This window comes from Chiloscyllium plagiosum, unplaced genomic scaffold, assembly GCF_037043375.1.
Source record: "Chiloscyllium plagiosum isolate Xiang-an unplaced genomic scaffold, Cpla_swu_hap1 HiC_scaffold_18, whole genome shotgun sequence".
Lineage (NCBI taxonomy): Eukaryota > Metazoa > Chordata > Chondrichthyes > Orectolobiformes > Hemiscylliidae > Chiloscyllium > Chiloscyllium plagiosum.
The window spans coordinates 44,987,947-45,014,599 of record NW_028270156.1 but is presented as its reverse complement, the minus strand read 5'-3'; the positions used below and the strand labels follow the sequence as shown (position 1 = coordinate 45,014,599).

The 26,653-nt window shown below is 41.6% G+C and overlaps 1 protein-coding gene across 5 annotated transcripts in view; it reads left to right on the top strand.

Moving 5' to 3' along the window:
- Positions 1-24,436, top strand: part of LOC122557824 (uncharacterized) — a 272,621-nt gene extending 248,185 nt beyond the window's left edge. For all 5 annotated transcript variants that reach the window (XM_087996567.1, XM_043705913.2, XM_087996568.1 and 2 more), the window contains one exon: positions 20,496-24,436. In XM_087996567.1, the coding sequence (XP_087852693.1) occupies positions 20,496-22,339 (1,844 nt within the window). In that variant the 3' untranslated portion in view covers positions 22,340-24,436. The remainder of the gene's footprint in view (positions 1-20,495) is intronic.
- The last annotated feature ends 2,217 nt before the right edge of the window (positions 24,437-26,653 follow it).

The following is a 26,653-nucleotide window of genomic DNA, read 5'->3' as shown; positions in this document are numbered from 1 at the left end:
TCCACTTCAACTTTCTTATCTGTACTCTTTGATCTCTCCTGTTTCAGCTGGTGACTTTGTGACCTCGTTACCACATAGTCAGGGAAAATCCCAGGATATGTGCCCCGCAATAGTTCAGTTGCCTGAATTTCAACTGGCATTTCAACCACAGTAGGCAGCACTCCAACCAGTGAATAGGCTATATCATTAGCAAGGACAAATTGTATTCCTGGAGCTGAGAGTTTGTCCAGTACTCCTACCATGATATCCCCATTCTGCTCTGGACACTCTTACCTCACTTTACATAATTGAGTGCTTCTTGTCTCACTGTGAATTCCCATTACAAGCACTTTTTTTGGCAATAGTCCTTCAGAAGTACATATCTCCTCATCTTTCAGCATCACAGGTTGAGGGGATCCTGTGCCTCTTAATATTGTAACCTCTTTACCTGCTACTCCTGGCCTATGCTAATAAAGGTTACCTTCGCAGATATATGGTTTAAGAAGTTCTGGTACTTCCTCTTTCACCAACCTCTGATCAGCTTGTACATTCTGGTGCAGCTTTCTAGCCTCCACTGTGCTTTCTCTTACTATTCCAACAAAATTCACTGGCTTAGCCTGTTTTCCGATATCTGACTTCCCTGTGCTTTTCCTAATCTACCAAGGCTGTGATTTCATATGATGGAAATGTGTCGCTGGAAAAGCGCAGCAGGTCAGGCAGCATCTAGGGAACAGGAGAATCGATGTTTCGGGCATTAGCCCTTCTTCAGGAATGAGGAAAGTTGGTCCAGCAGGCTAAGATAAAAGATAGGGAGGAGGGACTTGGGGGAGGGGCGTCAGAAATGTGATAGGTGGAAAGAGGTCAAGGTGAGGGTGATAGGTCAGACTGGGGTGGGGGCGGAGAGGTCGGGAAGAAGATTGCAGGTTAGGAAGGCGGTGCTGAATTTGATGGATTTGACTGAGACAGGCTGGGGGGAGGGGAAATGAGGAAACTGGTGAAATCCGAGTTCATCCCTTGTGGTTGGAGGGTTCCTAGCCGGAAGATGAGGCGTTCTTCCTCCAACCGTCGTTTCGCTGTGGTCTGACGATGGAGGAGTCCAAAGACCTGCATATCCTTGGTGGAGTGGGAGGGGGAATTGAAATGTTGAGCTACAGGGTGGTTGGGTTGGTTGGTCCGGGTGTCCCAGAGGTGTTCCCTGAAACGCTCCGCAAGTAGGCGGCCCGTCTCCCCAATATAGAGGAGGCCACATCGGGTGCAAAGGATGCAATAGATGATATGTGTGGAGGTACAGGTGAATCTGTGGCGGATATGGAAGTTTCCTTTGGGGCCTTGGAGGGAGGTGAGGGGGGAGGTGTGGGCGCAAGTCTTGCACCTCCTGCGGTTGCAGGGGAAGGTGCCGGGAGTGGAGGTTGGGTTGGTGGGGGGTGTGGATCTGACGAGGGAGTCACGGAGGAAGTGGTCTTTACGGAATGCTGATAGGGGAGGGGAGGGAAATATATCCTTGGTGGTGGGGTCCGTTTGGAGGTGGCGGAAATGGCGGCGGATGATGCGCTGTACATGGAGGTTAGTGGGGTGGTAAGTGAGGACCAATGGGGTTCTGTCCTGGTGGCGGTTGGAGGGGCGGAGTTCAAGGGCGGAGGATCGGGAAGTGGAAGAGATGCGGTGGAGGGCATCGTCGACCACGTCGGGGGGGAAATTGCGGTCCTTGAAGAAGGAGGCCATCTGGGATGTGCGTTTTTGGAACTGGTCCTCCTGGGAGCAGATGCGGCGGAGTAGAAGGAATTGGGAGAATGGGATGGCGTTTTTACAGGGGGCAGGATGGGAGGAGGTGTAGTCCAGGTAGCTGTGGGAGTCGGTTGGTTTGTAGTAGATGTCCGTGTTGATTCGGTCGCTGAGATAGAAATAGAAAGGTCGAGGAAGGGGAGGGAGGAATCTGAGACTGTCCAGGTGAATTTGAGGTCGGGGTGGAAGGTGTTGGTGAAGTGGATGAACTGTTCAACCTCCTCGTGGGAGCACGAGGCGGCGCCGATACAGTCATCAATGTAGCGGAGGAAAAGGTGGGGGGTGGGGCCAGTGTAGTTGCGGAAGATGGATTGTTCCACATATCCTACGAAGAGGCAGGCATAGCTGGGGCCCATGCGGGTGCCCATGGCTACTCCTTTCGTTTGGAGGAAGTGGGAGGATTGGAAAGAGAAGTTGTTCAGGGTGAGGACCAGTTCAGTCAGTCGAAGGAGGGTGTCTGTGGAAGGGTACTGGTCGCTACGGCGGGAAAGAAAGAAGCGGAGGGCTTTGAGTCCTTCGTGATGGGGGATGGAGGTGTACAGGGACTGGATGTCCATGGTGAAAATAAGGCGTTGGGGACCAGGGAAGCGAAAATCATAGAGCAGGTGGAGGGCATGGGTGGTGTCCCGAACCTAGGTGGGGAGTTCTTGGACTAAGGGGGACAGGACGGTGTCAAGGTATGCGGAGATGAGTTCGGTGGGGCAGGAGCAGGCGGAGACAATGGGTCGGCCGGGGCAGTCAGGTTTGTGGATTTTGGGCAGGAGGTAGAAGCGGGAGGTGCGGGGTTGTGGGACTATGAGGTTGGAGGCGGTGGATGGGAGATCCCCCGAGGTGATGAGGTTATGGACGGTCTGGGAGATGATGGTTTGGTGGTGGGGGGTGGGGTCATGGTCAAGGGGGCAGTAGGAGGAGGTATCTGCGAGCTGGCGTTTGGCCTCAGCGGTGTAGAGGTCGGTGCGCCAAACTACTACCGCGCCTCCCTTGTCTGCTGGTTTGATAGTGAGGTTGGGGTTGCAACGGAGTGAGTGGAGGGCTGCGCGTTCCGAGGGTGAGAGGTTGGAGTGGGTGAGAGGGGTGGGGGAGTTCAGGTGGCGGTTAATATCGCGGCGGCAGTTGGCTATGCAGAAGTCGAGGGCAGGTAGGAGGCCAGCACGGCGTGTCCAGGTGGATGGGGTGTGTTGGAGGCGGGAGAAGGGGTCATCAGAGGGTGGGCGGGAGTCTTGGTTAAAGAAGTAGGCGCGGAGGCGAAGGCAGCGGAAGAATTGTTCGATGTCACGCCGCGTGTTGAATTCATCAATCCGGGAGCGTAGGGGAATGAAGGTGATGTTCGATGTCACGCCGCGTGTTGAATTCATCAATCCGGGAGCGTAGGGGAATGAAGGTGATGTTCGATGTCATATGGCCTACTTTATTGCAATGAAAACAATGTTTTTTAACTTCTCTGTCCCTTTCAAGGGCTTTCTTTTTACCTTGTGGTAAGTTATCCCTTTGATCTTCACCGAGATCTACCTTTCCGTTTTCCTTTCTCTCTTCTCCAATTTCTATCCCTCACAGATTGAAATTGATTTGGGAAGTCAACTTTGATTTTTGGACAACTCATAATCATCAGCCATTTCAGCTGCTAATCTTGCCATTTTAACTCTCTGCTCTTTCACATGAGTTCTCACTACTTCAGGAAGTGAATTTTTGAATTCCTCCAAAATAATTGTCTCTCTAAGAGCATCGTAGGTTTGCTTTATTTTTAATTACTCTGATCTTTTAAAACTCAATGTCGGTTTGACCAGGATCACTCCTTTGATTCCTGAAAAGTTGCCTGTAGGCTCCTGGCAAAAGCTCATATGCACTAAAGATTAGATTAGATTAGATTACTTAGTGTGGAAACAGGCCCTTCAGCCCAACAAGTCCACACTGCCCCGCCAAAGCGCAACCCACCCATACCCCTACATTTACCCCTTACCTAACACTACGGACAATTTAGCATGGCCAATTCACCTGACCTGCACATCTTTGGACTGTGGGAGGAAACCGGAGCACCCGGAGGAAACCCACGCAGACGTGGGGAGAATGTGCAAACTCCACACAGTCAGTCGCCTGAGGCGGGAATTGAACCCGGGTCTCTGGCGCTGCTAGCCACCGTGCCGCCCACTTTCTTCACCTCCTCATACGGCCAGATGCCTCTTCTGATAGTGATGTGAATACCTCACTAGCTCTACCTACAAGTTTTATTTGGATCCACAAAACACATATGGTCACTTTTGTTTAGCCACTTCTTCAAATGAGATGAAAAAGGCAACCACATCCTTTTCATCAAATTTAGTCAATGCTGGACTATATTTAAACAGTTTCTCACCAGGTCTTTGACTACCATGGGTTTACTCATCCTCACTCTCTTCCTCACTAATCTTACCTTCAACCTTCATCTCCATCCTTTTAAGCTGACTTTCCTGTCTAAGTGCCAATTTCTGAAATTCTTCCTTTTCTTTCCTTTTCTCTCTCTTCTCTCTCTCTCCTCTTTTCTCTTTTCTCTCGCTCGTTTTTTCTCTCTTCTCTCTCTCTTACTCCTTTTCTCGTTCCTCTGCTTTTAATCATAATTCAACCTGTTTAATTTCTGTTGCCCTTTCATTGTCTTTTGCCTCTATCTCAAGCTGCTTCATTTTCAACTGAATCTTAGCCATCTCTAAAGATTTTGATGGCCTTTCCAGCAAATTTAAATGCTGAGCTATTGCTGTAATTATATCTAATTTCTTCATTAGCTTGTCTGCTAATTCCAGCAGCTTGGCCTTAATCACTTCTTCCACCCCCAGTCACTCTTGGTGACTGAAAGAGACATTGCTATCCCAAGCACTGTTTAGACCAACTGAATTTAACACCTACCACTCGCTGTCTTTGAGTCCAACAACCTGAAGCAAAATTTGGAACAAATCTTGCAAAGAGCCCCCAATCTCTTATGGACCAGGTCAGAACCCTCAAAACATTTCAAGAAGATAGCCCAGACCCTAACTTTGCTAGTTGTTTTAAGCAGGTGTAAAGTGGATGTTCAAGGAGAGTGGTCAATCCACTTCGTTTTAAACAAAACAGATTTTATTAACAAGATTACTGAATGAACCACAAACAACAGAAAACAAAATACTGAATAACCTAACCTCTCCGAAAACCCAACAAATCGTCCCGACTTAATGATGCGGTTCCAAATACTTGCAACAATCCTTATAAACTCACCATAAATCCCCATAAGTCAAACACAGGTTCTCTTAGAATAGATGTCAGAGAGAGAGGACCAGCCTGGACCTGCTTCTTTGGGTCCAGCAGCTTTTTTCACACTACCACTAAAAACCAAACAAACCAGAGAAAAGCTGAGGTGGGAGAACTGGTAACCTCCCCCCACCCCTTCATTGTTCTTTTTTGAAACTTGAAAGCCTTCTACCTGAGGCGGTATCTGTTAGTTTTTATCAATTGGCCCTAAAACCCTTCAACCCCAGACTTTTCGGAGTCTGTGTCATTTATGACCTCTCTGAAAAAAAAACCAAGGACAGCAAAGCCTTGTTAAAGGGCAGCTTTGTCACATCATGTTCAGAGGAGTTTCACAAGAATGGTCCCAGGAATTAAATGCTTAACATATGAGGAATATTTGTGGACTCTGGATCTATACTCAATGGAGTTCAGAAGGATGAGGGGGAATCTAATTGAAACTTAGAGAATACTGAATGGTCTGCACAGAGTGGATGTTGGGAAGATGTTTCCATTGGTAGAAAAGACTAGGACCCAAGGGCAGAGCCTTAGAATAAGGGGAAGACTTTTTAGAACGAAGATTACGAAAAACTTCTTCAGCCAGAGTGTGGTGAATCTATGGAATTCACTGCCAAAGAATGCTGTGGAGACCAGGTCATTGAATATATTTAAGACAGAGATAGATAGGTTCTAGATTGTCAAAGGGATTAAGTGTTACAGAGAGAAAGCGGGATAATGGGTTTGAGAAACCTATCAGCCGTGGTTGAATGGCAGAGCAGACTCGATGGGCTGATTGGCCTAATTTCTGCTCCTGTGTCTTATGGTCTTATGGTTTTACCTGTGAGGTGTAAGCAGGCTGCAAAGTATCAGGATTGTTTGTCACCTTGTTTTCTTCGTTTATGGACTGTGGCAAGGCAAGCATTTCTTGCCTATCCTTAACTGAGTGGCTTGCTCAGCCATTGGAAGAAATAAGATATTCAAAACAGTTCTTCCCTTTTCACTGTATTTTACATTCATCATGTTTGTTCCATTGTCGCCCTTTTAAGGCCACTTTTCGTGAGGTGAGACAAAATGGTGGTGTTAAACACAGCTTGTAAAAGATACATTATTACTGTCAACAAATGAGATTTGCGCACCACTGATATTTTCTGATTCATTATTTCATTAATAATTCACTGCACCATTTTTATAACAGGTGCTAAAATCGTCAAGCAATCGCAACATGGGATAAAAATGCCCAATGATAGAATCTGAGACTGCACAGCAATTAGCAATTGCCTTTGGAATTCGGAGGGAAGGAAAATGATCTTAAATAATATTTAAGATTAAAACCAAAACTGGCATCTTAAGAGGAATTTGGCTTTCTAAGGTCATCCTAACAGTAGTAAATGCCATGATAATGAATTGTACCTAGAGAAAACTGACCATAAAAGGGAAGGGAATCAAGAGAAAATATTTTCAGTTCAGATTTACTACCCACTTATCCTGGATAATGTAGAACTTGCAATGAACTCACAGGCAAATTTAAAGCAGTGAATCCCCTCTTCCTACACACTTGTTCCCCCCAAACAATCCTCATTAAAAATATTGGAGTAATTGCAAGTTGTAGTTGACCTAAACAATGCCAACAATTGTAGCTCACTATTATTCATAGGTTCATTAGATATAGGAGCAGAATCAGGCCGCTCTGCCCATCGAGTCTGCTCTGCCATTCGATCATGGCTGATACGCTCTTCACCCCCATTTTCCTGCCTTCTCTCCATATCCTTTCAACCCATTACCAATTAAAAATCTGTCTTAACACCTCCTTAAATTTACTCACTATCCCAGCATTCACCGCACTTTGGGGTAGCGAATTCAACTGATTCACAACCCTTTGGGAGAAATAGTTTCTCCTCAACTCTTTTGAATTTGCTATTCCTTATCCTAAGACTATGACCTCTCATTCTAGAATGCCCCACAAGAGGAAGTGTCCGCTCCACGTCTATTTTGTCCACACCTTTTATCATCTTTAATACCTCAATTTGAACTCCCCTAATTCTTCTAAATTCCTGTGAGTATAAGCCTAAACTGTTCGATCTCTCTTCATATGACAGACTTCTCTAATGAACCTCCTCTGAACTGCCTCTAATGCCACTACATCTTTCCTCAAATAAGGGGACCAAAACTGTACATAATACTCCAGGTGCAGTCTCACTAATACCTCACTAATATAATTGCAACAATGCTTCATTACCTTTATGTTCCATTCCTTTACCTATAAAAGCCAACATTCTATTTGCTTTTTTTATTATCTGCTGTAACTGCATGCTAGTTTTCCATGACTCATGAAAAAGTACACCAAGATCCCTTTGCATCGGAGCACCCTGAAATCTCCCTATTAACATAATCAGTCGCCTTCCCATTTTTTTGAATGACCTCACACTTACCCATGTGAAACTCCATCTGTCACATTTTGGCCCATTCTCCCAATCTATTGATATCCATTTGTAAGGATCTTATTTCTTCATTGCAGTTTCCCATCCTGCCTATTTTTGTGTCATCCCAAATTTGGCTATCGGGCCTTCTATTCTTGTATCCACGTCATTAATGTAGATTGTAAATAGCTGGGGGACCAAACCCTGTGCCACCCCACTAGTTACAGCTTGCCATCCAGAAAAAAAAACATTTGTCCCGACTCTGTCTTCTGTCCATCAGCCAGTCATCTATCCAGGCTAATAAATTACCCCAATCCTATATGATGCAACTTTGTAAATTAACCTTTTGTGTGGCACCTTCCACAAATCCAGATAAATTACATCTGCAGCATCCCCATTATCCACCTTGCATGTTACATCTTTGAATAACTCTAGCAAAATAGTCAAACATGATTTTCCCTTCATAAATCTATGCTGACTCTGATGGATGGCGTTTTGACTTTACAAATGTCCTGATATTGCTTCCTTGATAATTGATTCTAACACTTGGCTGACAACAGATGTTAAACCAACTGGTCTGTAATTTCCCACGTTTTGCCTCCCTCCCTTTTTGAATAAGGGCATTATATTAGCCATTTTCCAATCCACTGGAACCTTTCCTGTGTCCAAGGAATTTTTGAATATTGTAACCAATGGATATACTATCTCTGCTGCCACTTTCTTTAATACACTAGGATGTCGTCCATCAGGCCCAGGAATCCTGTCTGTCCTCAACCCTAATGGTTTGCTTAGTACCTTTTTCGTATCGATGTTGGTTATTCTAAGTTCTACCTTATGTATTGCCTCTGACTTGCCCATTCCAGCAGAAATGGTACTATGTGCTCCACCATGAAAACTGAGGCAAAGTATTGATTCAGCATCTCTGCCATCTCAATGTTCCCCATTGTTAACTCTCCAGTTTCATCTTCCAAGGTATCAACTTTCACATTAGCAACTCTCTTCCCTTTTAGAGAACTATAGAAGCTATTGCTATTGTTTTTGATATGTCATGCTAGTTTTCTTTCATAATTTATCTTAGCTCTATTTACTAATTTGTTTTCTATGCCTTTGCTTATGTTTGAAAATTGTGCAATCTTCCAGCCTTCCACTGGCCTTTGCAATATGGTATACCTGAGTTTTTGACCTTACATTGTCTTTGACTTCTTTGTTTTTCCTGCTTCCTCCACATAGAGGGGCTGACTCACTCATGGATGCATTTTCATTAGTGTGATCAGGCTTCCATACCTCTGCCCAGTCATTATACTTCATAACGGTGCCTTTTCGATGATGAGAGACTATTTGGCAAAGCACTGGCATATACACTATTTAGCATTCCGAGCCAGAAAGAGCATGGAGGAGCAGAAAGTCTATTTGATTTTGTTTTCGATTTTTCCCAGTGTAGATAGTTTGATGGTAATTTGACTTTGTGTGGGATGGTGAATGAATGATGGTGAATCAGAATCTCACGTTATCTTTCCAAATGTTTATATCCATTGTGGAAATCAAAATCAGGAGGGCTGTGAAAGAGGCTACCAATTCTACACGATCACACAAAATCAAAATCACTCCGTTGAATATTTTTACTAATAGCAAAGCCAAGCTCAGTCCAGTCAGCAGGAACAAATGCCAAAACATTCCTAATCTTCAGGTTCAATCCAACACCCAAAGCAGCATTTATCCACCTAGCCATATTAAGAGATTTAATTGCAACCAGTTTTTGATCTGAACCTGAAAGTTCAGCAATCGGCCTTAATCAAGGCTGAGCTTTTCTCTGTAGCACACGATTACTGCCTGTTCATAATTTTGTATTTCAGTACTCTTCCTTTGTACAAATACAATTGAGAATGTAACAAAGCACGTATGAAAATAATGTATAATTATGAGACTGTGATCCAAAAGAAATGTAATGTGTAAAATTTTCTATTTCTGTTGCTCTGTGAGGAGGAACATTTCTATTAAAAGCAAACTATTGCAGATGTTGGAAATCTGAAACAAATCAATGAATTCTGGAGAAACTTAACAGGCCTAGTGAAAAGGGGAACGAAATCAAAACTTTGAATCCAGTATAACTCTTCAGAACTCTGTAACTGGGGTCTCTCTAGTCAGAAGCTCAGACAGATGTTTCTGTAGCCAGCAGCAAAAAATCAGAATGGTGTGTTGCGTCCCTGGTGCCAGGATCAAGGATATCTCAGAGAGGGTGTAGAATGTTCTCAAGGGGGAGAGCGACCAGCGGGAGGTCATTGTACACATTGGAACCAATGACATGGGAAGGGAAAAGGATGAGATTCTGAAGGAAGAATATAACAAATTTGGCAGAAATTTAAAAAGGAGGTCCTTGAGGGTAGTAATTTCTAGATTATTCCCGGTTTTATGAGCTAGGGAGGGTAAGAATGAGAGGATAGAGCAGATGAATGCGTGGCTGAGGAGCTGGTGTATGGGAGAAGGATTCACATTTTTGAATCATTGGAATCTCTTCTGCGGTAGAAGTGACCTGTACAAGAAGGACGATTTGCACCTGAATTGGAAGGGGACTAATATACTGCAAGGAGAGTTGCTAGAGCTGCTCAAGAGGATTTAAACTAGTAAGGTGGGGTGGGACCCAGGGAGATAGTGTGGAAAGAGATCAATCTGAGACTGGAACAGTTGAGAAAAGAAGTGAGTCAAACAGGGCAGGCATGGACAAAGCAGAGAACAAAGTAGGACTGATGAATTAAACTGCATTTATTTCAATGCAAGAGGCTTAACAGGGAAGGTAGGTGAACTCAGGACATGGTTAGGAACATGAGACTGGGATAACATAGCAATTACAGAAACAATGCTCAGGGCTGGACAGGACTGGCAACTTAATGTTCCAGGATACAAATGCTACAGGAAGGATAGAAAGGGTTGGGGGCTGGGGAGGCAAGAGAGGAGGAGGTTTTTGATAAGCAATAGAATTACAGCTGTACTTAGGGAGGATATTCCCTGAAATACATCCAGGGAAGTTATTTGGGTGGAACTGAGAAATACGAAAAGGATGATCACCTTATTGGGATTGTTGTTTGTTGAGCGTTTGTTGTTCTCGCTCGTACCGCTTTCTTGGGGCAGCATGGTGGCACAGTGGTTAGCACTGCTGCCTCACAGTGCCAGAGACCAGGGTTCAATTCCCGACTCAGGCGACTGACTGTGTGGAGTTTGCACATTCTCCCCGTGTCTGCGTGGGTTTCCTCCGGGTGCTCTGGTTTCCTCCCACAGTCCAAAGATGTGCAGGTTAGGTGAATTGGTCATGCTAAATTGCCCGTAGTGTTAGGTAAAGGGGTAAATGTAGGGGAATGGGTGGGTTGCGCTTCGGCGGGTCAGTGTGGACTTGTTGGGCTGAAGGGCCTGTTTCCACACTGTAAGTAACCTAATCTAAAGTAACCTAATCTACTATCGACCTCCTAATGGTCAGAAGGAAATTGAGAAACAAATTTGGAAAAGATTTCAGTTATCTGTAAGAATAATAGGTTGGTTATGATAAGGGATTTTAACTTTCCAAACATAGACTGGTACTGCCATAGTGTTAAGGGTTTAGATGGAGAGGAATTTGTTAAGTGTGCACAAGAAAATTTTCTGATTCAGTATGTGGATGTACCAGCTAGAGAAGGTGCAAAACTTGACTTACTCTTGGGAAATAAGGCAGGGCAGGTGATTAAGATGTCAGTGGGAGAGCACTTTGGGGCCAGCGACCATATTTCTATTAGTTTTAAAATAGTGATGGAAATGGATAGACCAGATCAAAAAGTTGAAGTTCTAAATTTGAGGAAGGTCAATTTTGATGGTATTAAGCATGAACTTTCCAAAGCTGATTGGGGCCAGATGTTCTCAGGTAAAGGACAGCTGGAAAATGGGAAGTCTTCAGAACTGAGATAACGAGATTCCAGAGACGGAATATTCTTATTAGGATGAAAGGAAAGGCTGGTAGGTGTAAGGAATGCTGAATAATTAGAGATATTGAGGGTTTGGTTAAGAACAAGAAAGAAGCATGTCAGGTATAGACAGGATAGATCGATGAAAACTTAGAAGAGTATAAAGGCAGTAGGAATATATTTAAGAGGGAAATCAGGAGGGCAAAAAGGGGATGTGAGATAGTTTTGGCAAATAGAGCAAGGAGAATCCAAAGGGTTTTTATAAAGACACTAAGGACAAAAGTGAAACTAGCGAGAGAATAGATCCCCTTAAAGATCAGCAAAGCAGCCTTTGTGCGGAGCCACGAGAGATGGAAGAGATACTAAATGAGTATTTTGCATCAGTGTTTACTGTGAAGAAGGACATGGAAGGTGTATAGTGTAGGGAAATTGATGGTGACATCTTGAAAAATGTTCAGATTATAGAGGAGGAAGTACTGGATGTCTTGAAACGCATAAAAGTAGATAAATCCCCAGGACCTGATCCGGTGTACCCTAGAACTCTGTGGGAAGCTAGGCAAGTGATTGCTTGGCCCCTTGCTGAGATATTTGTATCAGTGATAGTCACAGGTGAGGTGCGGGAAGACTGGAGGTTAGCTAACGGGTACCATTATTTAAGAAAGTTGGTAAGGACAAGCCAGGAACTATAGACGAGTGAGCCTGACATCAGTGGAGGGCAAGTTGTTGGAGGGAATCCTGAGGGACAGGATTTACACGTATTTGAAAAGACAAGGACTGATTAGGGATAGTCAACATGGCTTTGTGCGTGGGAAATCATGTCTCACGAACTTGATTGAGTTTTTTGAAGAAGTAACAAAGAAGATTGATGAGGGCAGAGCGGCGGACATGATCTATATGGACTTCAGTAAGACATTCAACAAGGCTCCCCATGGGAGACTGGTTAGCAAGGTTAGATCTCATGGAATATGGGGAGAACTAGCCATTTGGATACAGAACTGGCTTGAAGGTAGAAGACAGAGGGTGGTGGTGGAGGGTTGTTTTTCAGACTGGAGGCCTGTGACCAGTGGAGTGCCACAATAATCAGTGCTGCGTCCACTATTTTTCTTCATTTAGATAAATGAATTGAATATGAACACGGGTTTTAGTTCATTAGTTTGCAGCTGACACCAAAATTGGAGGTGTAGTGGACAGCAAAGAAGGTTGCCTCAGATTACGAGGAATTTTGATTAGATGGGCCAGTGGGCTGAGGAGTGGCAGATGGAGTTTAATTTAGATAAATGCAAGGTGCTGTATTTTGGGAAAGCAAATTTTAGCAGGACTTATACACTTAATGGTAAGGTCGTAGGGAGTGTTGCCGAATAACGAGACTTTGGAGTGCAGTTCATAGTTCCTTGAAAGTGGAGTCGCAGGTGGATAGGATTGTAAAGAAGGTGTTTGATATGCATTCCTTTATTGGTCAGGGTATTGAGTATAGGAGTTGGGAAGTCATGTTGCAGCTGTACAGGACATTGGTTAGGCCACTGGTAGAATATTGCATGCAATTCTAGATGTTGTGAAACTTGAAAGAGCTCAGAAAAGATTTACGAGGATGTTGCCAGGGTTGGAGGATTTGAGCTACAGGGAGAGGCTGAACAGGCTGGAGCGTTGAGGGCTGAGTGGTGACCTTATAGAGGTTTACAAAATTATGAGGGGCATAGATAGGATAAATAGACAAAGTCTTTTCCCTGGGGTTGGGGAGTCTGGAACGAGAGGGCATAGGTTTAGGGTGAGAGGGGAAAGATATAAAAGAGACCTAAGGAGCAAAGTTTTCACACAGAGGGTGGTATGTGTATGGAATAAGCTGCCAGAGGAAGAGGGGGAGGCTGATGAAATTACAACATTTAAAAGTCATCTGGATGGGTATATGAATAGGAAGGGTTTGGAGGGATGTCTGTCAAGTGCTGGCAAATGGGATTAGATTGGGTTGGAATATCTGGTCGGCATGGATGAGTTGGACCAAAGGGTCTGTTTCCATGCTGTACATCTCTATGAGCCTATGATTAGAGGTGTAGTGGACAGCAAAGAAGGTTGCCTCAGATTACGAGCAGCTCCAAGTAGCAGTCTGGGTACTGTCCACATTCCCGAAGCAGTGCAGAAAGAAGGACATTCATCTTCTGTGCTCCACAAAGGTAAGTACCACCATCTTACTTCTGCCACTTCACACTCATTCTAACTCTACGATTACACACACAGTCCCCACCAATGCTCATGGTCAGCAACTCTCACTATTGCGTACGTCCAAAATGCCAAAGCCAACGGGATTCACGATAGGGTAGGCTACCCAGCTGAGGATCCCAGGACTCCTGGGTATACACTTAGTGCTACACAATATTAGAACTCTGTAAGAAGGAGTACTACTATTTCCTTAACATCACTATAGCACAAAACTTTGCCATTGTTGAATTTGGAAGCATCAGATGTTGTGCAGACTTCAAATAAAATGTTAACACTAACCTCTATTGCAGAACAAAAAAAGTGAAGAAGAGCAAGCAAAAAAGCTCGATTTGCATTGGGGAATAAACAAAAACCATATGCTTTGCCGGCTTCAACAAATCGTCGTTACATGAAGACTTAACTCTATTGGCAGCAGAAATCAAATATCCTTGAGCCTAAGACCTACCACTTAGTAATGCCTGACATAGTTATTCATTTAAAGTACTGAAGGGACTCAGTTCAGATTCAAATTAAGACATATTATTCTTAAGAAGAGTAATATCTGTTTCTCTCTCCACAGATGCTGCCAGGCCTGCTGAGTTTCTCCAGCACTTTATCCTTTTATATCAGATATTCAGCATTGACTGTATTTTATCTTTGTATAGTTTTGCACTGTCCCTTTCCCCACACTGAGTTTCCCTCCCTTCACAGTAATTATATTCACTGCATCCCCCCAATATGCTGTTTCCAGTCACACACCTGATATCCCCAGCACTGCAGTCAGTGGCTCCCGAGAGCCCCTCTTGCCTTTTAATGCACAGACCCCACCTAGGACTAGCCATGGCCCACCCTCTGTACCGATTTCAACTATTACTGATGATTGACAAGATCTCTGACTCATCTCTGTTCAGCTCCCTGACTCCTCACCAATTCCTGGACTGTGTGGGCAAATCCCCAGGCTAATGAGACAGATCCCTGAACCCTGGTAACATCAAGCAGTAGTCATGCCTCTGTGGTCATGCCTCTGGACTGAGATCAGAGTGCACTTGACTGACAGTGGTAGGGCATCCTTACTGACCATTTACATAGTCCCCCTTTACTGGACTGAAGATTCCTTCCCTTAAACTTTCAGATCTGACAATTTGGCTGAAGTAAATGCAGTGTGTTTGCTATGTACACACATACTGTAAGTGCATCATTGATGGAGCAGCATATCCACTTCTGACTAGCTGCTCGGCTTTCTATCTATTGATTTAGTGACTAATGCACCTATCATTATGGGCAATTTAGCATAGCCAATTCACCTGGCCTACACATCTTTGGACTGTGGGAGGAAACCTGCGCAGACACAGGGAGAATGTGCAAACTCCACACCGACAGTTGCAGGAGGTAGGAATCGAACCCGGGTCCTGGCGCTGTGAGGCAGTAGTGCTAGCCACTGGGCTGCCTGTCTATGCTGAATGGCAATGCAACACAAAGTACTGTGAGCTTATAGGTTCTGAATAAACAGCAATGTGCAAGCAGCAAAGCAAGGCAGAGATACTGTGAGCTTCTAGGTAAATGCAAAGTGAAAGAATTTTAAGAAAGCAAGCCGCCTTAAAATACATTCTGTCCCAAAGCACAAGATGTGTGCCTGCCCCTTTGTGCAAAGCAGCCTATTAGCACTATTGAAATATTGTTGAGCTTCAAAATGCAGCAGTGAAGTCCTGACCTGAATTATACACCAGTCTGAGATGTATCATAATTATGTGGTCAGGCTTGTGGTCTGCTGAAACCAACTTTCCTAGACATGGAGTATACCCAGTTGCCTCCCATGGAGCATGTCCTGAGATGTTGCAGAATGCTGGCTAAGATGGCCAGAGAAGACACTGGTGTGCTGCAGCCTTCAGGTTCTGGCTCTGACTTTCAAGTCAGGAATTGGTGCCATCTAGTTTCTGTCTGCTACCTGGGAAAATAACAACCTGCATTTAAATGAAGTAAGTTTAGGTCATAATTGGACATTAATACATACAAATAAGCTGTTCAATAGAAAGGTCGTATCTTGCCATTAAAACCTTATGCGGAAAATTAGACATTTTCTTTTGACATTGAGAATCTAATTTTTCCATTCTCGTTGTATTCTCCCAACTGTCTTGCCATTGCCCATGTCATTCATAAGTTGGTGAAATTCAACCTGTTAACTAGGTTGGGCCTGTACTTAGTCAAAGAATATGGTGCTGGAAAAGCACAGCCGGTTAGGCTGCATCCGAGGAACGGGAGAATCAATGTTTCGAGCATAAGCTGTTTATCATTCCTCTTCGACTCTGATATCCAGCATCCAGCTTACTTTTTCCCCTTTGGGCCTGTACTTGGTGAGTGAAGTTGAGAAGAATGAAAGGTAATCTTACTGAAATATATAAGGTTTTGAGGGGGCCTGACAAGCCAGAGATTATATTTTGTTCATTAATCTAGCTAGAGAACACAGTTTTATTTTAAAAAGGTCTACAATTTAAGCAACAAATGGGGATGAATTTCTTCTGTCAAAAGCTTGCAAGTCTTTTGATTTCTTTTGCCAGGAGAGCAGGAGAGGAATATATTCAAAATTGAATTCATTGATTTACATGTGAGTCCACAGTTAAGAGAGGGGCATCGGAAAAATGGCTAAGGCAATAATCATTGGTGGCCTGATAGAACTTAAATTCATTTATTTTAATCTGTAATTGATGATCGTGAAATTATCATCAAATGATGGTGGTTTCCTTCCCAAAGGATATTACTGAACCAAGTGGGTGGTAGGTTTTTCCAACAATTGACAATGATTTCACGGTCATAGCTCAACTCTTAATTCCAGATTTTCATTGAATTCAAATTCAACCATCTGCCATGATGCGATTCAAACCCCAGTGCCCAGATTATTATCTGAGTGACTGGATTAATGGACTAGCGATAATACCAGTCACTCATTGCCTCCCTGAAATCTTCTATCCATACCCAGTTTGACCTACATGTAACTCCGATCCACACTACTGTAGTTGGCTCTTCAATGCTTCTGAAATGTTTTAGAAAAGCACTTAGTTTGTTGTCCTTTCCAGAAACACCTGCATCCAGTTAAATAATTTTTTTTTAAGTATCAGATATCTTGAATAGTGTAGCAAGCTTGAACAGCTGAATGGCCTATCCTCAATTCCTATTTCTTATGAGCGTATGTTGAAATAGTCATGTTCAGAGATGATAAAGACATGAATAAACAATAAGCTGAGGCAGATGTGAAGTTGGGCAATTTTACAGACATGGAAACAAACTGTCTTGGTGATGTAATGAATATGAGGTGGAAGCTCATCTCTGGGTCAGATGTGACACCAAAATCGTGAACAGACCAAAGGAGTAACTAGGGGGCAAAGTCTGGAGCAGGAACCAAAAACATTGGGTACAGTCTTTCCAATATTTAATTGGAAGAAATTTCTGTTCTTCCAGTATTAGTTGTTGGTCATGCATGACGAAGTGAGGACTGCAGATGCTGGAGATCCAAGTCGAGAATGTGATGCTGGAAAAGCACAGCAGGTCAGGCAGCATCCGAGGAGCAGGAGGATCAATGTTTCGGGCATAAGCCCTTCATCAGGCTGTTGGTAAAGCAGTCTGATAACTTAACTGTGGAAGAATCACAGAGTGATGATAATGAGGCAGAAAGGGGTGTAGGTTGTGTATATGTGAACACTAACTCCATTATAAAAGTCACCTGCTTTTTCCCTGCCCCTGTAACTTCTGTTCTTTCTGGTCACAGAGGGAAAAGGACGTGCTGTAATCTACTGCACCCGATTCTCTTTCAGAAAGATGACTGCAGGACACTATGTTTTAGATTAGATTAGATTCCCTACAGTGTGGAAATAGGACCTTCGGCCCAACAAGTCTCCCAAGAGTAACCCGCTCAGACCCATTTCCCTCTGACTAATGTACCTAACACTATGGGCAATTTAGCATGGCCAATTCACCTGACCTGCACATCTTTGGACTGTGGTAGGAAACCAGAGCACCCGGAGGAAACCCACGCTGACACGGAGAGAATGTGCAAGCTTCACGCCGACAGTCACCCGAGGCTGGAATCAATGCTGGGTCCCTGGCGCTGTGAGGCAGCAGTGCTAACCACTGAGCCACCGTGCCAGCCCAATACATGTCTTTGTATTTTCATAGTTAATATGCAAGCAGTAGCAAGTTTACTTTGTCATTTGTATTGTCCTTCATTGGCAAACAGGGAAATTATATGGCAACTGGATAAAAGGTTTGAAAAATAATTAGCTATGATATTCCCAATTAGTTGTGATATTGTCAAAGGCAGTAAAAATCTTGTAAATCTGGGAATGGATTTCAGGAAAAGCTTGTAGGCATCAAGCCATATTTGAATCTTTACTGCCTCAGCAATGTCAGGCCTTATTAATTTTACTTGCTAAATAGTACTTTGATTTTTGATCTTATTTTGTAGTTAATCTCTTAATGTTTTTAGAATTAATGAGCTACCCAGCTCATTTGTGGTTTATATAATTGATTACCCAAACCTTTCACTTTTGATGCCAGTATGCTCTCATCGTTGAAGTTTTAAAAAGATGCTTGAGTGGGTATGTTTCACATTCAGAGCTTAAGCATTCAGTATTATACTGAACTCTGTTCAATCAGTTTTGTCAGAAATCATATCTCATTTTAGATTATCTTGATACACAAAGAAGAGATAATATCCTACAGGGTGGTCTCTGGCATGCTTTATTTGCAGAATCCAAGTTAATTCTGCTTGGAATATTGATGTATGTTTAAAACTCAGCCCAGCTATTCAGAATTTGGAATAATTGAACTGTTGCTGAAATGCTTCAGTTAATCAGATATTCACTTTAAAACCCATTCCAAATTTAATTTTCTTCCTTGCATACCAATTAACCAACTGATAATTATTTTAATGTATTTGTGGTTTTTATATTAATTTAGCCTGTATCTCACTTTTAGTTATTTTAGGGACTCTTCTTCACTATTTAATTTATTTTCCAATCATCCGCCTTGTGTTTTTTTTTACAGTTTCATAGTGCCTGTCTATGTTCAGTTCACAGTCACATGGAAGTATGGTGGGCATTATTGCTGGCACTAAATGTGTTTAATTTTAACTTTGTATGTTTGATCTCTTTCTGCATAGTGTATAACAGAGACTATCAAACAGTAAAGTGAATGAGTTTGTTAATGTGTTTCTGGTGCATGTGCTTAACTCATTCTCTGCTGCCTGAGATAAGTTCAAAATCTATCTTTGATGAGGTGACACCATATTATCACATACTTAAAATTAAGCAGATCCAATCTGGATTTATTTCAGTGTGGCAAATAATGTTTTGGTCTTGATGCATGGCATTTTTGCAGAGACTTGATACTTTTTTTTAAAAGCAGGGCATCTGTCATTGACTAAAAGAATTATTTAAAGTATAAAAATTAAATATGAGCTGTGTAGTGTTTGCTAGCACAGGTCAGTCTGCTATAACATGCGTTTCGTCAACGCAAATTCACTATAACGTGATTGACACATTGAAGGCACTGTTTCTAAAGTGCAAACTTTAAAAATGTTTATTGACTGGAATGTGATTAATTACCAACACTTCAAGTGGTGTTTTTAAAGCATGATTTTTCTATAACACTGGATTACACAAGAACGCAACCACCATGTTATAGAAGGACTACCTGCATGTTGAAAATCCTCAGTATATTTTATGCGTCCACTTGGTTTTTAACTCTTTTAGTAGTATGATAGCACATGATACCCATCAAAAATCCATATAGTTTAACATCTGTTGAGGAAACAATTACAGTTTATGCTCTATTTTGAGATTATTTCATAACTCGTAATTTTTCATGTTAAGTATTTTTACTTTTGAAAAGTTGACATTGAACTTATTATTTGAACAGCTTAGTCAGGTTAGAACGCTCATTGCTATTGAAATTAATAGTTCTCCTCTTTCCTGTGTTTTAGGTTATCCCACTACAAGTACAAATGTCTTTTTGAAAGTTGCATTCAAACTCATGTAGCCATATCACTGATAGTCTCTCTGAAACCCGGTAACTAATGAAGGGACAACTTCTTTATGATTTCTCCTTATTATCCTTACAGGAAGGTACCCTATAAATGTACATTATAGAATCCCCACAGAACCATAGAATCCCTACAGTGTATGGTCAGGCCCTTCAGCCCAACAAGTCCACATCAACTCTTCAAAGAGCATTCCACCCAAATTCTTTTCCCTACCCTATTACTGTACATTTACCCCTGACTAATGCACCTAACCTACACATCCCTGAACACTATGGGCAATTTAGCATGGCCAGTTCATCTAATCTGCACATCTTTGGATGTGGGAGGAAACCAGAGTGCCCAGAGGAAACCCACACAGACACAGGGAGAATGTGCAAACTCCACACAGACCTGAGGCTAGAATCCAACCCGGGTCCCTGACACACTGAGCCATTGTGCCACCCCTGGTGCCCTAAAGAATAACCCTGTTATTTTGTTATGCTACCATTCTGTAGTGATTTTGACTGTGCCTAAAAATTCAGCAAATTTTATTTTTCCAATTATTTTTCACCTGAAATGTTTCTACCTTCCAATTGTTCCTCCATGTGTAAATTCCAACATGGAAATTGCTCGAGGGATTCATTGGCCACTAGGAGGAGTATTTGTTGCAGATTTCATCAATTCTGAATTTTCTTTCCTCTTATTATTCGTAGTAAATATATTGCTTACTATTTTCTTCATTCTGGCTCCTAGAAATTAACACATATAGGAAATCTAAATCAAGCAATAAAATAATTAGATGATCTAAATCTATATGCTATAGAATTGATGTCATTTTCCACAGGAACAAAATTTTACATGGTATGCAGTATTTGTAAACTCGGTACTGTTCATTTTATTCTTTATATTGCTATCTTTAGATTAAATACCATTTTCTTTTCTTTTTATCCATTCTAGCAAAAGCTGATGAATTTCCCAACAAGCCATTAGGCCAGGAAGTTTCTGTCACCTTAATACCAGAGAAGGATGACTTCATGGCCAATGGCAAGAATGAAAAGGTTAATTCTATTTCAAATAACTTTGAACCTGATAATGATGTAGATAGCGAATCACCAGGAAGAAACTGTATCCAGCCTTTTGTGCCTGAGCCTGTGGAAAAGAGTGAGACTTCTGAAAATAATGGGAATCCTTGTCCAGAGGAGAACAATATTAATTTTGTGGAAATTTGTGCAGTTCAAGCTCCACTCCATGAAAAGTATATAACTCCCATAAAAGACCAAACCCAACTACCACAAGATGAACCTGTGCTTTCCGAATTGAGTCCACCTCCAAGCCCAGAAAAAAATTCAAAGCAGCCTGTTAAGAAGGAAGACATCCTACCTGCTCAAAATAATGAGACTAGAATTGCAGAAAATGATACAATCCCAAATATTGAAGAAGTTAACAATAAGATTCCAGAAACAGAAACCTCCAGTCCTCCAGAAGAGAATGTGATTGCTTGTCAAGACTTGAGAAAAGTTGAATTTATAGAAAAAACTGAAGTAGTTGAAACTCAGTCCCCAAAAGAACAATCTACATTATGTTCAGAAATTAATCTAGCTTCAATACATCAAAATATAGCAACAAAGTCTCTGCAGAAATGCCAGGAACTTGTATCAGAGTCAGTGGATGAAACATATAATAATGGTAAACCCTCTCCAGGGAGTAATGATGGATTGACAGATTTGGAAAACAATGAGAATGTGCCATTACCTTGTCCAGAACCTCCACCTTCAGTAATGCTCTCTAAGGACGTTCATTTCTTGCTCCCAAATCCAGAAAAAATATTGCACAGATATTCTAGCCACAGTGTCCCTCAACAACTGGAAACACGTTTCCCTATTGATCAATCACAACCTATAGCGATAGTGGAGTTTTCAGCTGCAGCAAAGGAGAACTCATCCTTCAGTGATTTAACACAAGAAGCATCAACAGATTTGAACAGTCCAGAAACAGAACGTGCAGATGAGTTCCAAAGTAAAAGACGAGTTTCAAATGTTTCTCAGTATGACAATTTATCTGATACTGACTATAGGTATGATCAGAATATTTCAGAACCAATAACAGAGATTCAACTTGATGAAAATAATGCACTTATTCAAAAGGAACTTGTGTGTGCAAAACCAGCAGACCCTGTCAGTACACTTAAACCATTTTCTGCGTTAGAATTGTCAGAAGATCCACAATCTGTGGAACAGGATTCAGTTTTGAATCAGCAGGTCTGGGACATTTACAGATCTGAAAACCATATCATGCCTTCTGCTCAGCACAGCCCTTCCAAATATTCACCAACTATGCATAAACAAGACCATATAAGAAATGTAAATTTGCAGAGTCCTCAGCATCTGATTGCTATCACACAGACCTCGCCAGTCATACAGTGTTTAAATAGCCCCTGTAAAATAGTCAGATCAATGCCTTCAGTTCATGTGGCACACGGAGCTGAACAAAATCTCCTGAACTTCAAGCACATGGCATTGCCTGTACAGGATGATTCACAGTTGGTTGCAATCTGTGATGAAAAAGGGACCTGTACAATAAGAGAGACTGAATCACTTGAAGTTAATGTTCCAGTTACTAATGTGACACTGGATAAAACTGTAAGTTTGATAAAAGTGCCAACCCATCTTATTGTAAATTCCCCTCCTACAGATGCAAATATGCAACAAAAATATGTCACAGCTGCAATAGAAAATTTAGGCACAGAAATTTGTTTGGCAGACTCTCCCAATTCCCAAGATTGTGAATATGTTAGATTATGACAGAACTCATTTCAATTTAACCATAATACATATGTACAAAGTTCCACTACTTACAATGATCAAATGCTTCCAAGTGATGCAAGCATTTCATATCACAAAAGCAGCCACATATTTTCCCAGTTATTGAACCAGTTGTTCACTGTGCTTTATTGAGGGCTGCATGGACATTGAGTCATGACAGGAAGCTATGCAAATAATAAAATTTCATACCTTACATTAAGAAAAGACATCATCTTGTAACTAGTCTACACATTTCACAGAAAATATGGATGCAGGTAAATATATTTTCTTGTTTCATAAAATCTTTTATGATTATTTTTGACCAATGTAATTGAGAAATACCTGTCTTGCGGCAGACTAAACTTTATTTAAGCTGATGCATGACCACCTCAAAATGCTGTGAAAATCTGAAAGGCAGTGAGCAGGCTCACTATATGAGACACTGTAGCATAGTCTATTACACGTGCAGCTTTTACATGGTTTTCCCAAGTGGCTAATATTTTTCATTCATGTCACAAGATGTTTGACAGGCAATGCAGACAGGATTTCTCACAAGTTATTTCTACTTTGCTTGATTTTAATACGTACTAGTACAGAGGTGTTAGAATGAAATAATATAATGCTTGATTGGAAGTGGTAACATCATGCATTGATGACTTTTTTAGCTTCTGGAATATATTGACGTTACTGAAATTGCATTTTTTACAACATCTTTTAAAGTTGCTGAGTAAATACTTAAACAGTATGCATTTTCTGACATGTTTTTGTTTCCTATTTTTATAATTTTTAAGGCTTTAAAAAAAATCCCTTAAATAGCTGTGGTGTGGTGCCCAAGAACCTGAAATATAGTTTTGATGTTCACTGTAAATGTTAGAACAAAGATTTCACAAAATAGTGCTGAAACTGTGTTTGTGAATACTTCTTTTGTGGCAGGAAAAGTTTTGAAGTCAGAACCTGGCTCTTGGCTTGCCCATAACCATCCATATAACATTTTGATCAGTATTGAAAAGGTCATACTGTGTGACATCAACTCAGGAATATAGTATTCTTGCTTGATGACCCCTTCAAAATAGTAATTACTTGCAGCAAGCAGAAAATGATGTTTGACAGTACTCTGAGCACACAAAGCGTTAAGTATATTGTAACATTTTAGTGAAAGATATATTAACTCTGTAAAATGAGTGGATGTATTTAACTGATGTGTGATATCGATAGCTTTTTTGTAATGACTTCTTAATTTTGCACTTTTTATGAGTCTAGACAGGCAAGTTAGCTTTATCTTTAAAAAGCTGTAAGGTTTCAATGATGCATTGATAATGGGAAAATAATTTTGTCCTACTTGTTAAAATTTTGTAAAGTTGCTTTTATAGGGGCTTCTACATCGACAGTTTTTCTTTTTATCTGGAAAAGTGAATAATTTGGAATAGTGTGGAAATGTTATTTTATGTCAATCACCAACAATGTTGTAAAAAAATCTTTAAAAATGTTTTTGATATGTTCCATTGCATTTTGTAGTTTTAATTTAACATGTTGAAAATATTATGCATAAAATTGTCGACTTTTGATTACCAGACAACTTCTAAGAGAGAAAAAGAGGTGTATTTTAACTACATCTGATTGAAAGCAGTGAGTGGTCAGTTAATATTTAAAGTCAACCGTAGTTAGTTTTAATCTGCCAGTGTTGCAAGCAGATGCCGAACCACCTAAATTCAGGAGCCATATCTGATCACAAAAAGGTGTTTAAAGCAGTTTTAATCAAGTTCTGACAGGGAGTCTGAAAGCAGTGTCCATGTTTCCATTATGGGACCAGGAAGAGCACAGAATATTTTTTATTTTTTGTTGCTGTGTAAAAGAAAAGCGCTTTTTCAATTTGGGGCCAAATTCTGTCTCATTAATCACTCACGAATGATTATATACATTTACTGGATTTAAACACTTTTACCTCATTCATTATTACTGGACATCAGAAGTTGCTGTTATTTACAGAGCATCTGTATCTGGCCGAATGCTGAAAAATGACTGGGGATAAATCTGATAAGTCTGACCTTTATCTATGTTATTTCTTTTTTTCCTTCTGTTGTTCCTATTAGTATGAAAGAAATTTCCTTTGAATCATACTCAATTCATATTCAGTCTTTGGTTCTTCTTTGCTATTCTACAGTGGCATTGAAGCAGTTATTTAATGTCAAGTGCCAGTTTAACCATTTCTGCACAGTATTTAATATTGTAATGATATGTTAATTTCCAAACTTAAAGTATAAAGCAAATTTCTCAGAATAAATCAGTTTACAAACAAAAGCGATAAGAAAAAAAGTGTCTAATTAATAATAACTTCACCAGAATTTTAGTAACCAACATGAGTGTTACCGGGATAGCAGAATTTACAGAGAAGCAGTTGATTGATTCAAAATAAGAGTAATATCACTAAAAGCAGTAAAAGAGGATTCAGGCACAAAGTGGGTGGCAAAGAAAGACAAAAATCAGGGAAGAGGGAGTCCTGTAAGGAAATAAGTTGTGCAAACTCATTAAGTTCATACTAACTAGCACATATGAAGTCACAGCACAGTGAGAGGAACAAGGAAACAAGGAATATTTGACAATTTGAGCAAACATCAGCCTATTTAAAGAACTTATCCGAGATTGAATGAAATATTGGGTTGAATTTTACAGCTCCCACCAGGGCAGGTTGGCAGCTGATGGTGGAGACTGTAAAATTGGGCGTCATGTCAGCCGTGCTAACCCTGAAGCATTTTTATCTATGGCGAGGAAGCCAGCACCAACCATCCAGTTTGCCCAGTGAAATGTTGTGGGCCAGAGAACAAGCAAGGGGAGAGCCTCCTTTTTGTCCCCCTCTGCTCATCAGAGGCCAGCAAAGATAATTCTCTCTGTATTTCATTGTCCTGCATTTTGTCCATTCTGAACCTGCCTTGCTGGGGCCTACCACCCTGTCCCTCAAACGATCCTGAACCTACCTTAACGTCTGGCTCTTCTGTACCACATTTACTCAGGGATTGCTTCTGGCCCAGCAGTGGCCAAACACATGGTGGCACTGCTGGGTTCAAAGGGTAATGGCTGTGGGGAAAGCTGGCCAAGATGAGTGCAGATGTTTGCAGCCTTCAGAAATGAGGTAACAAGAGTCCAGAGATAGTAGTATATTCTTGTTAGGGTGAAAGGAAAGGCTGGTAGGTGTATGGAATGTTGGATGACTAAAGAAATTAAGGCTTTGGTTAAGAAAAAGAAGGAAGCATATGTCAGGTATAGACAGGATAGATCGAATGAATCCTTAGAAGAGTATAAAGGTAATAGGAGTACACTTAAGAGGAAAATCAGGAGGGCAAAAAGCAGACATGAGATAGCTTTGGCAAATAGAATTAAGGAGAATCCAAAGGGTTTTTACAAAAACATTAAGGACTAAAGGGTAACTAGGGAGAGAGTAGGGCTCCTCAAAGATCTGTAAGGCAGCCTTTGTGTGGAGCCGCAGGAAATGGGGAAATAATGAACGAGCATTTTGCATCAGTGTTTACTGTGGAGAAGGATATGGAAGATATAGAATGTGGGGAAATAGATGGTGAAACTTGCAAAATGTTCACATTACAGAGGAGGAAGTGCTGGATGTCTTGAAACGCATTAAGATGGATAAATCCCCAGGACCTGATCAAGTGTATCCTAGAACTCTGTGAGAAGCTAGGGAAGTGATTGCTGAGCCCCTTGCTGAGATATTTGTACCATCGATAGTCATAGGTGAGGTGCCATAAGAACTGGGGTTTGGCTAACGTGGTACCATTATTTAAGAAAGGTGGTAAGGACAGGCCACGGAACTATAGACCGGTGAGCGTGACATTGGTGGTGGACAAGTTGTTGGAGGGAATCCTGAGGGACAGGATTTACACATATTTGGAAAGGCAAAGACCAATTAGGGATAGTCAACATAGCTTTGTGCGTGGGAAATCATGTCTCACAAACTTGATTGAGTTTTTTGAAGAAGTAACAAAAAGGATTGTTAAGGGCAGAGCTGTGGATGTGATCTATATGAACTTCAGAAAGGCATTCGACAAGGTTCCCATGGGAGACTGGTTAAGCAAGGTTAGATCTCATGGGATAGGGGGCGGCACGGTGGCTCAGTGGTTAGCACTGCTGCCTCACAGCACAGGGTCCCAGGTTCGATTCCAGCCTTGGGCGACTGTCTGTGTGGAGTTTACACATTCTCCCTGTGTCAGCGTGAGTTTTCTACAGATGCTCTAGTTTCCTCCCACAATCCAAAGATGTGCAATTTAGGTGAATTGGCCATGCTAAATTGTCCATGGTGCTAGAAAC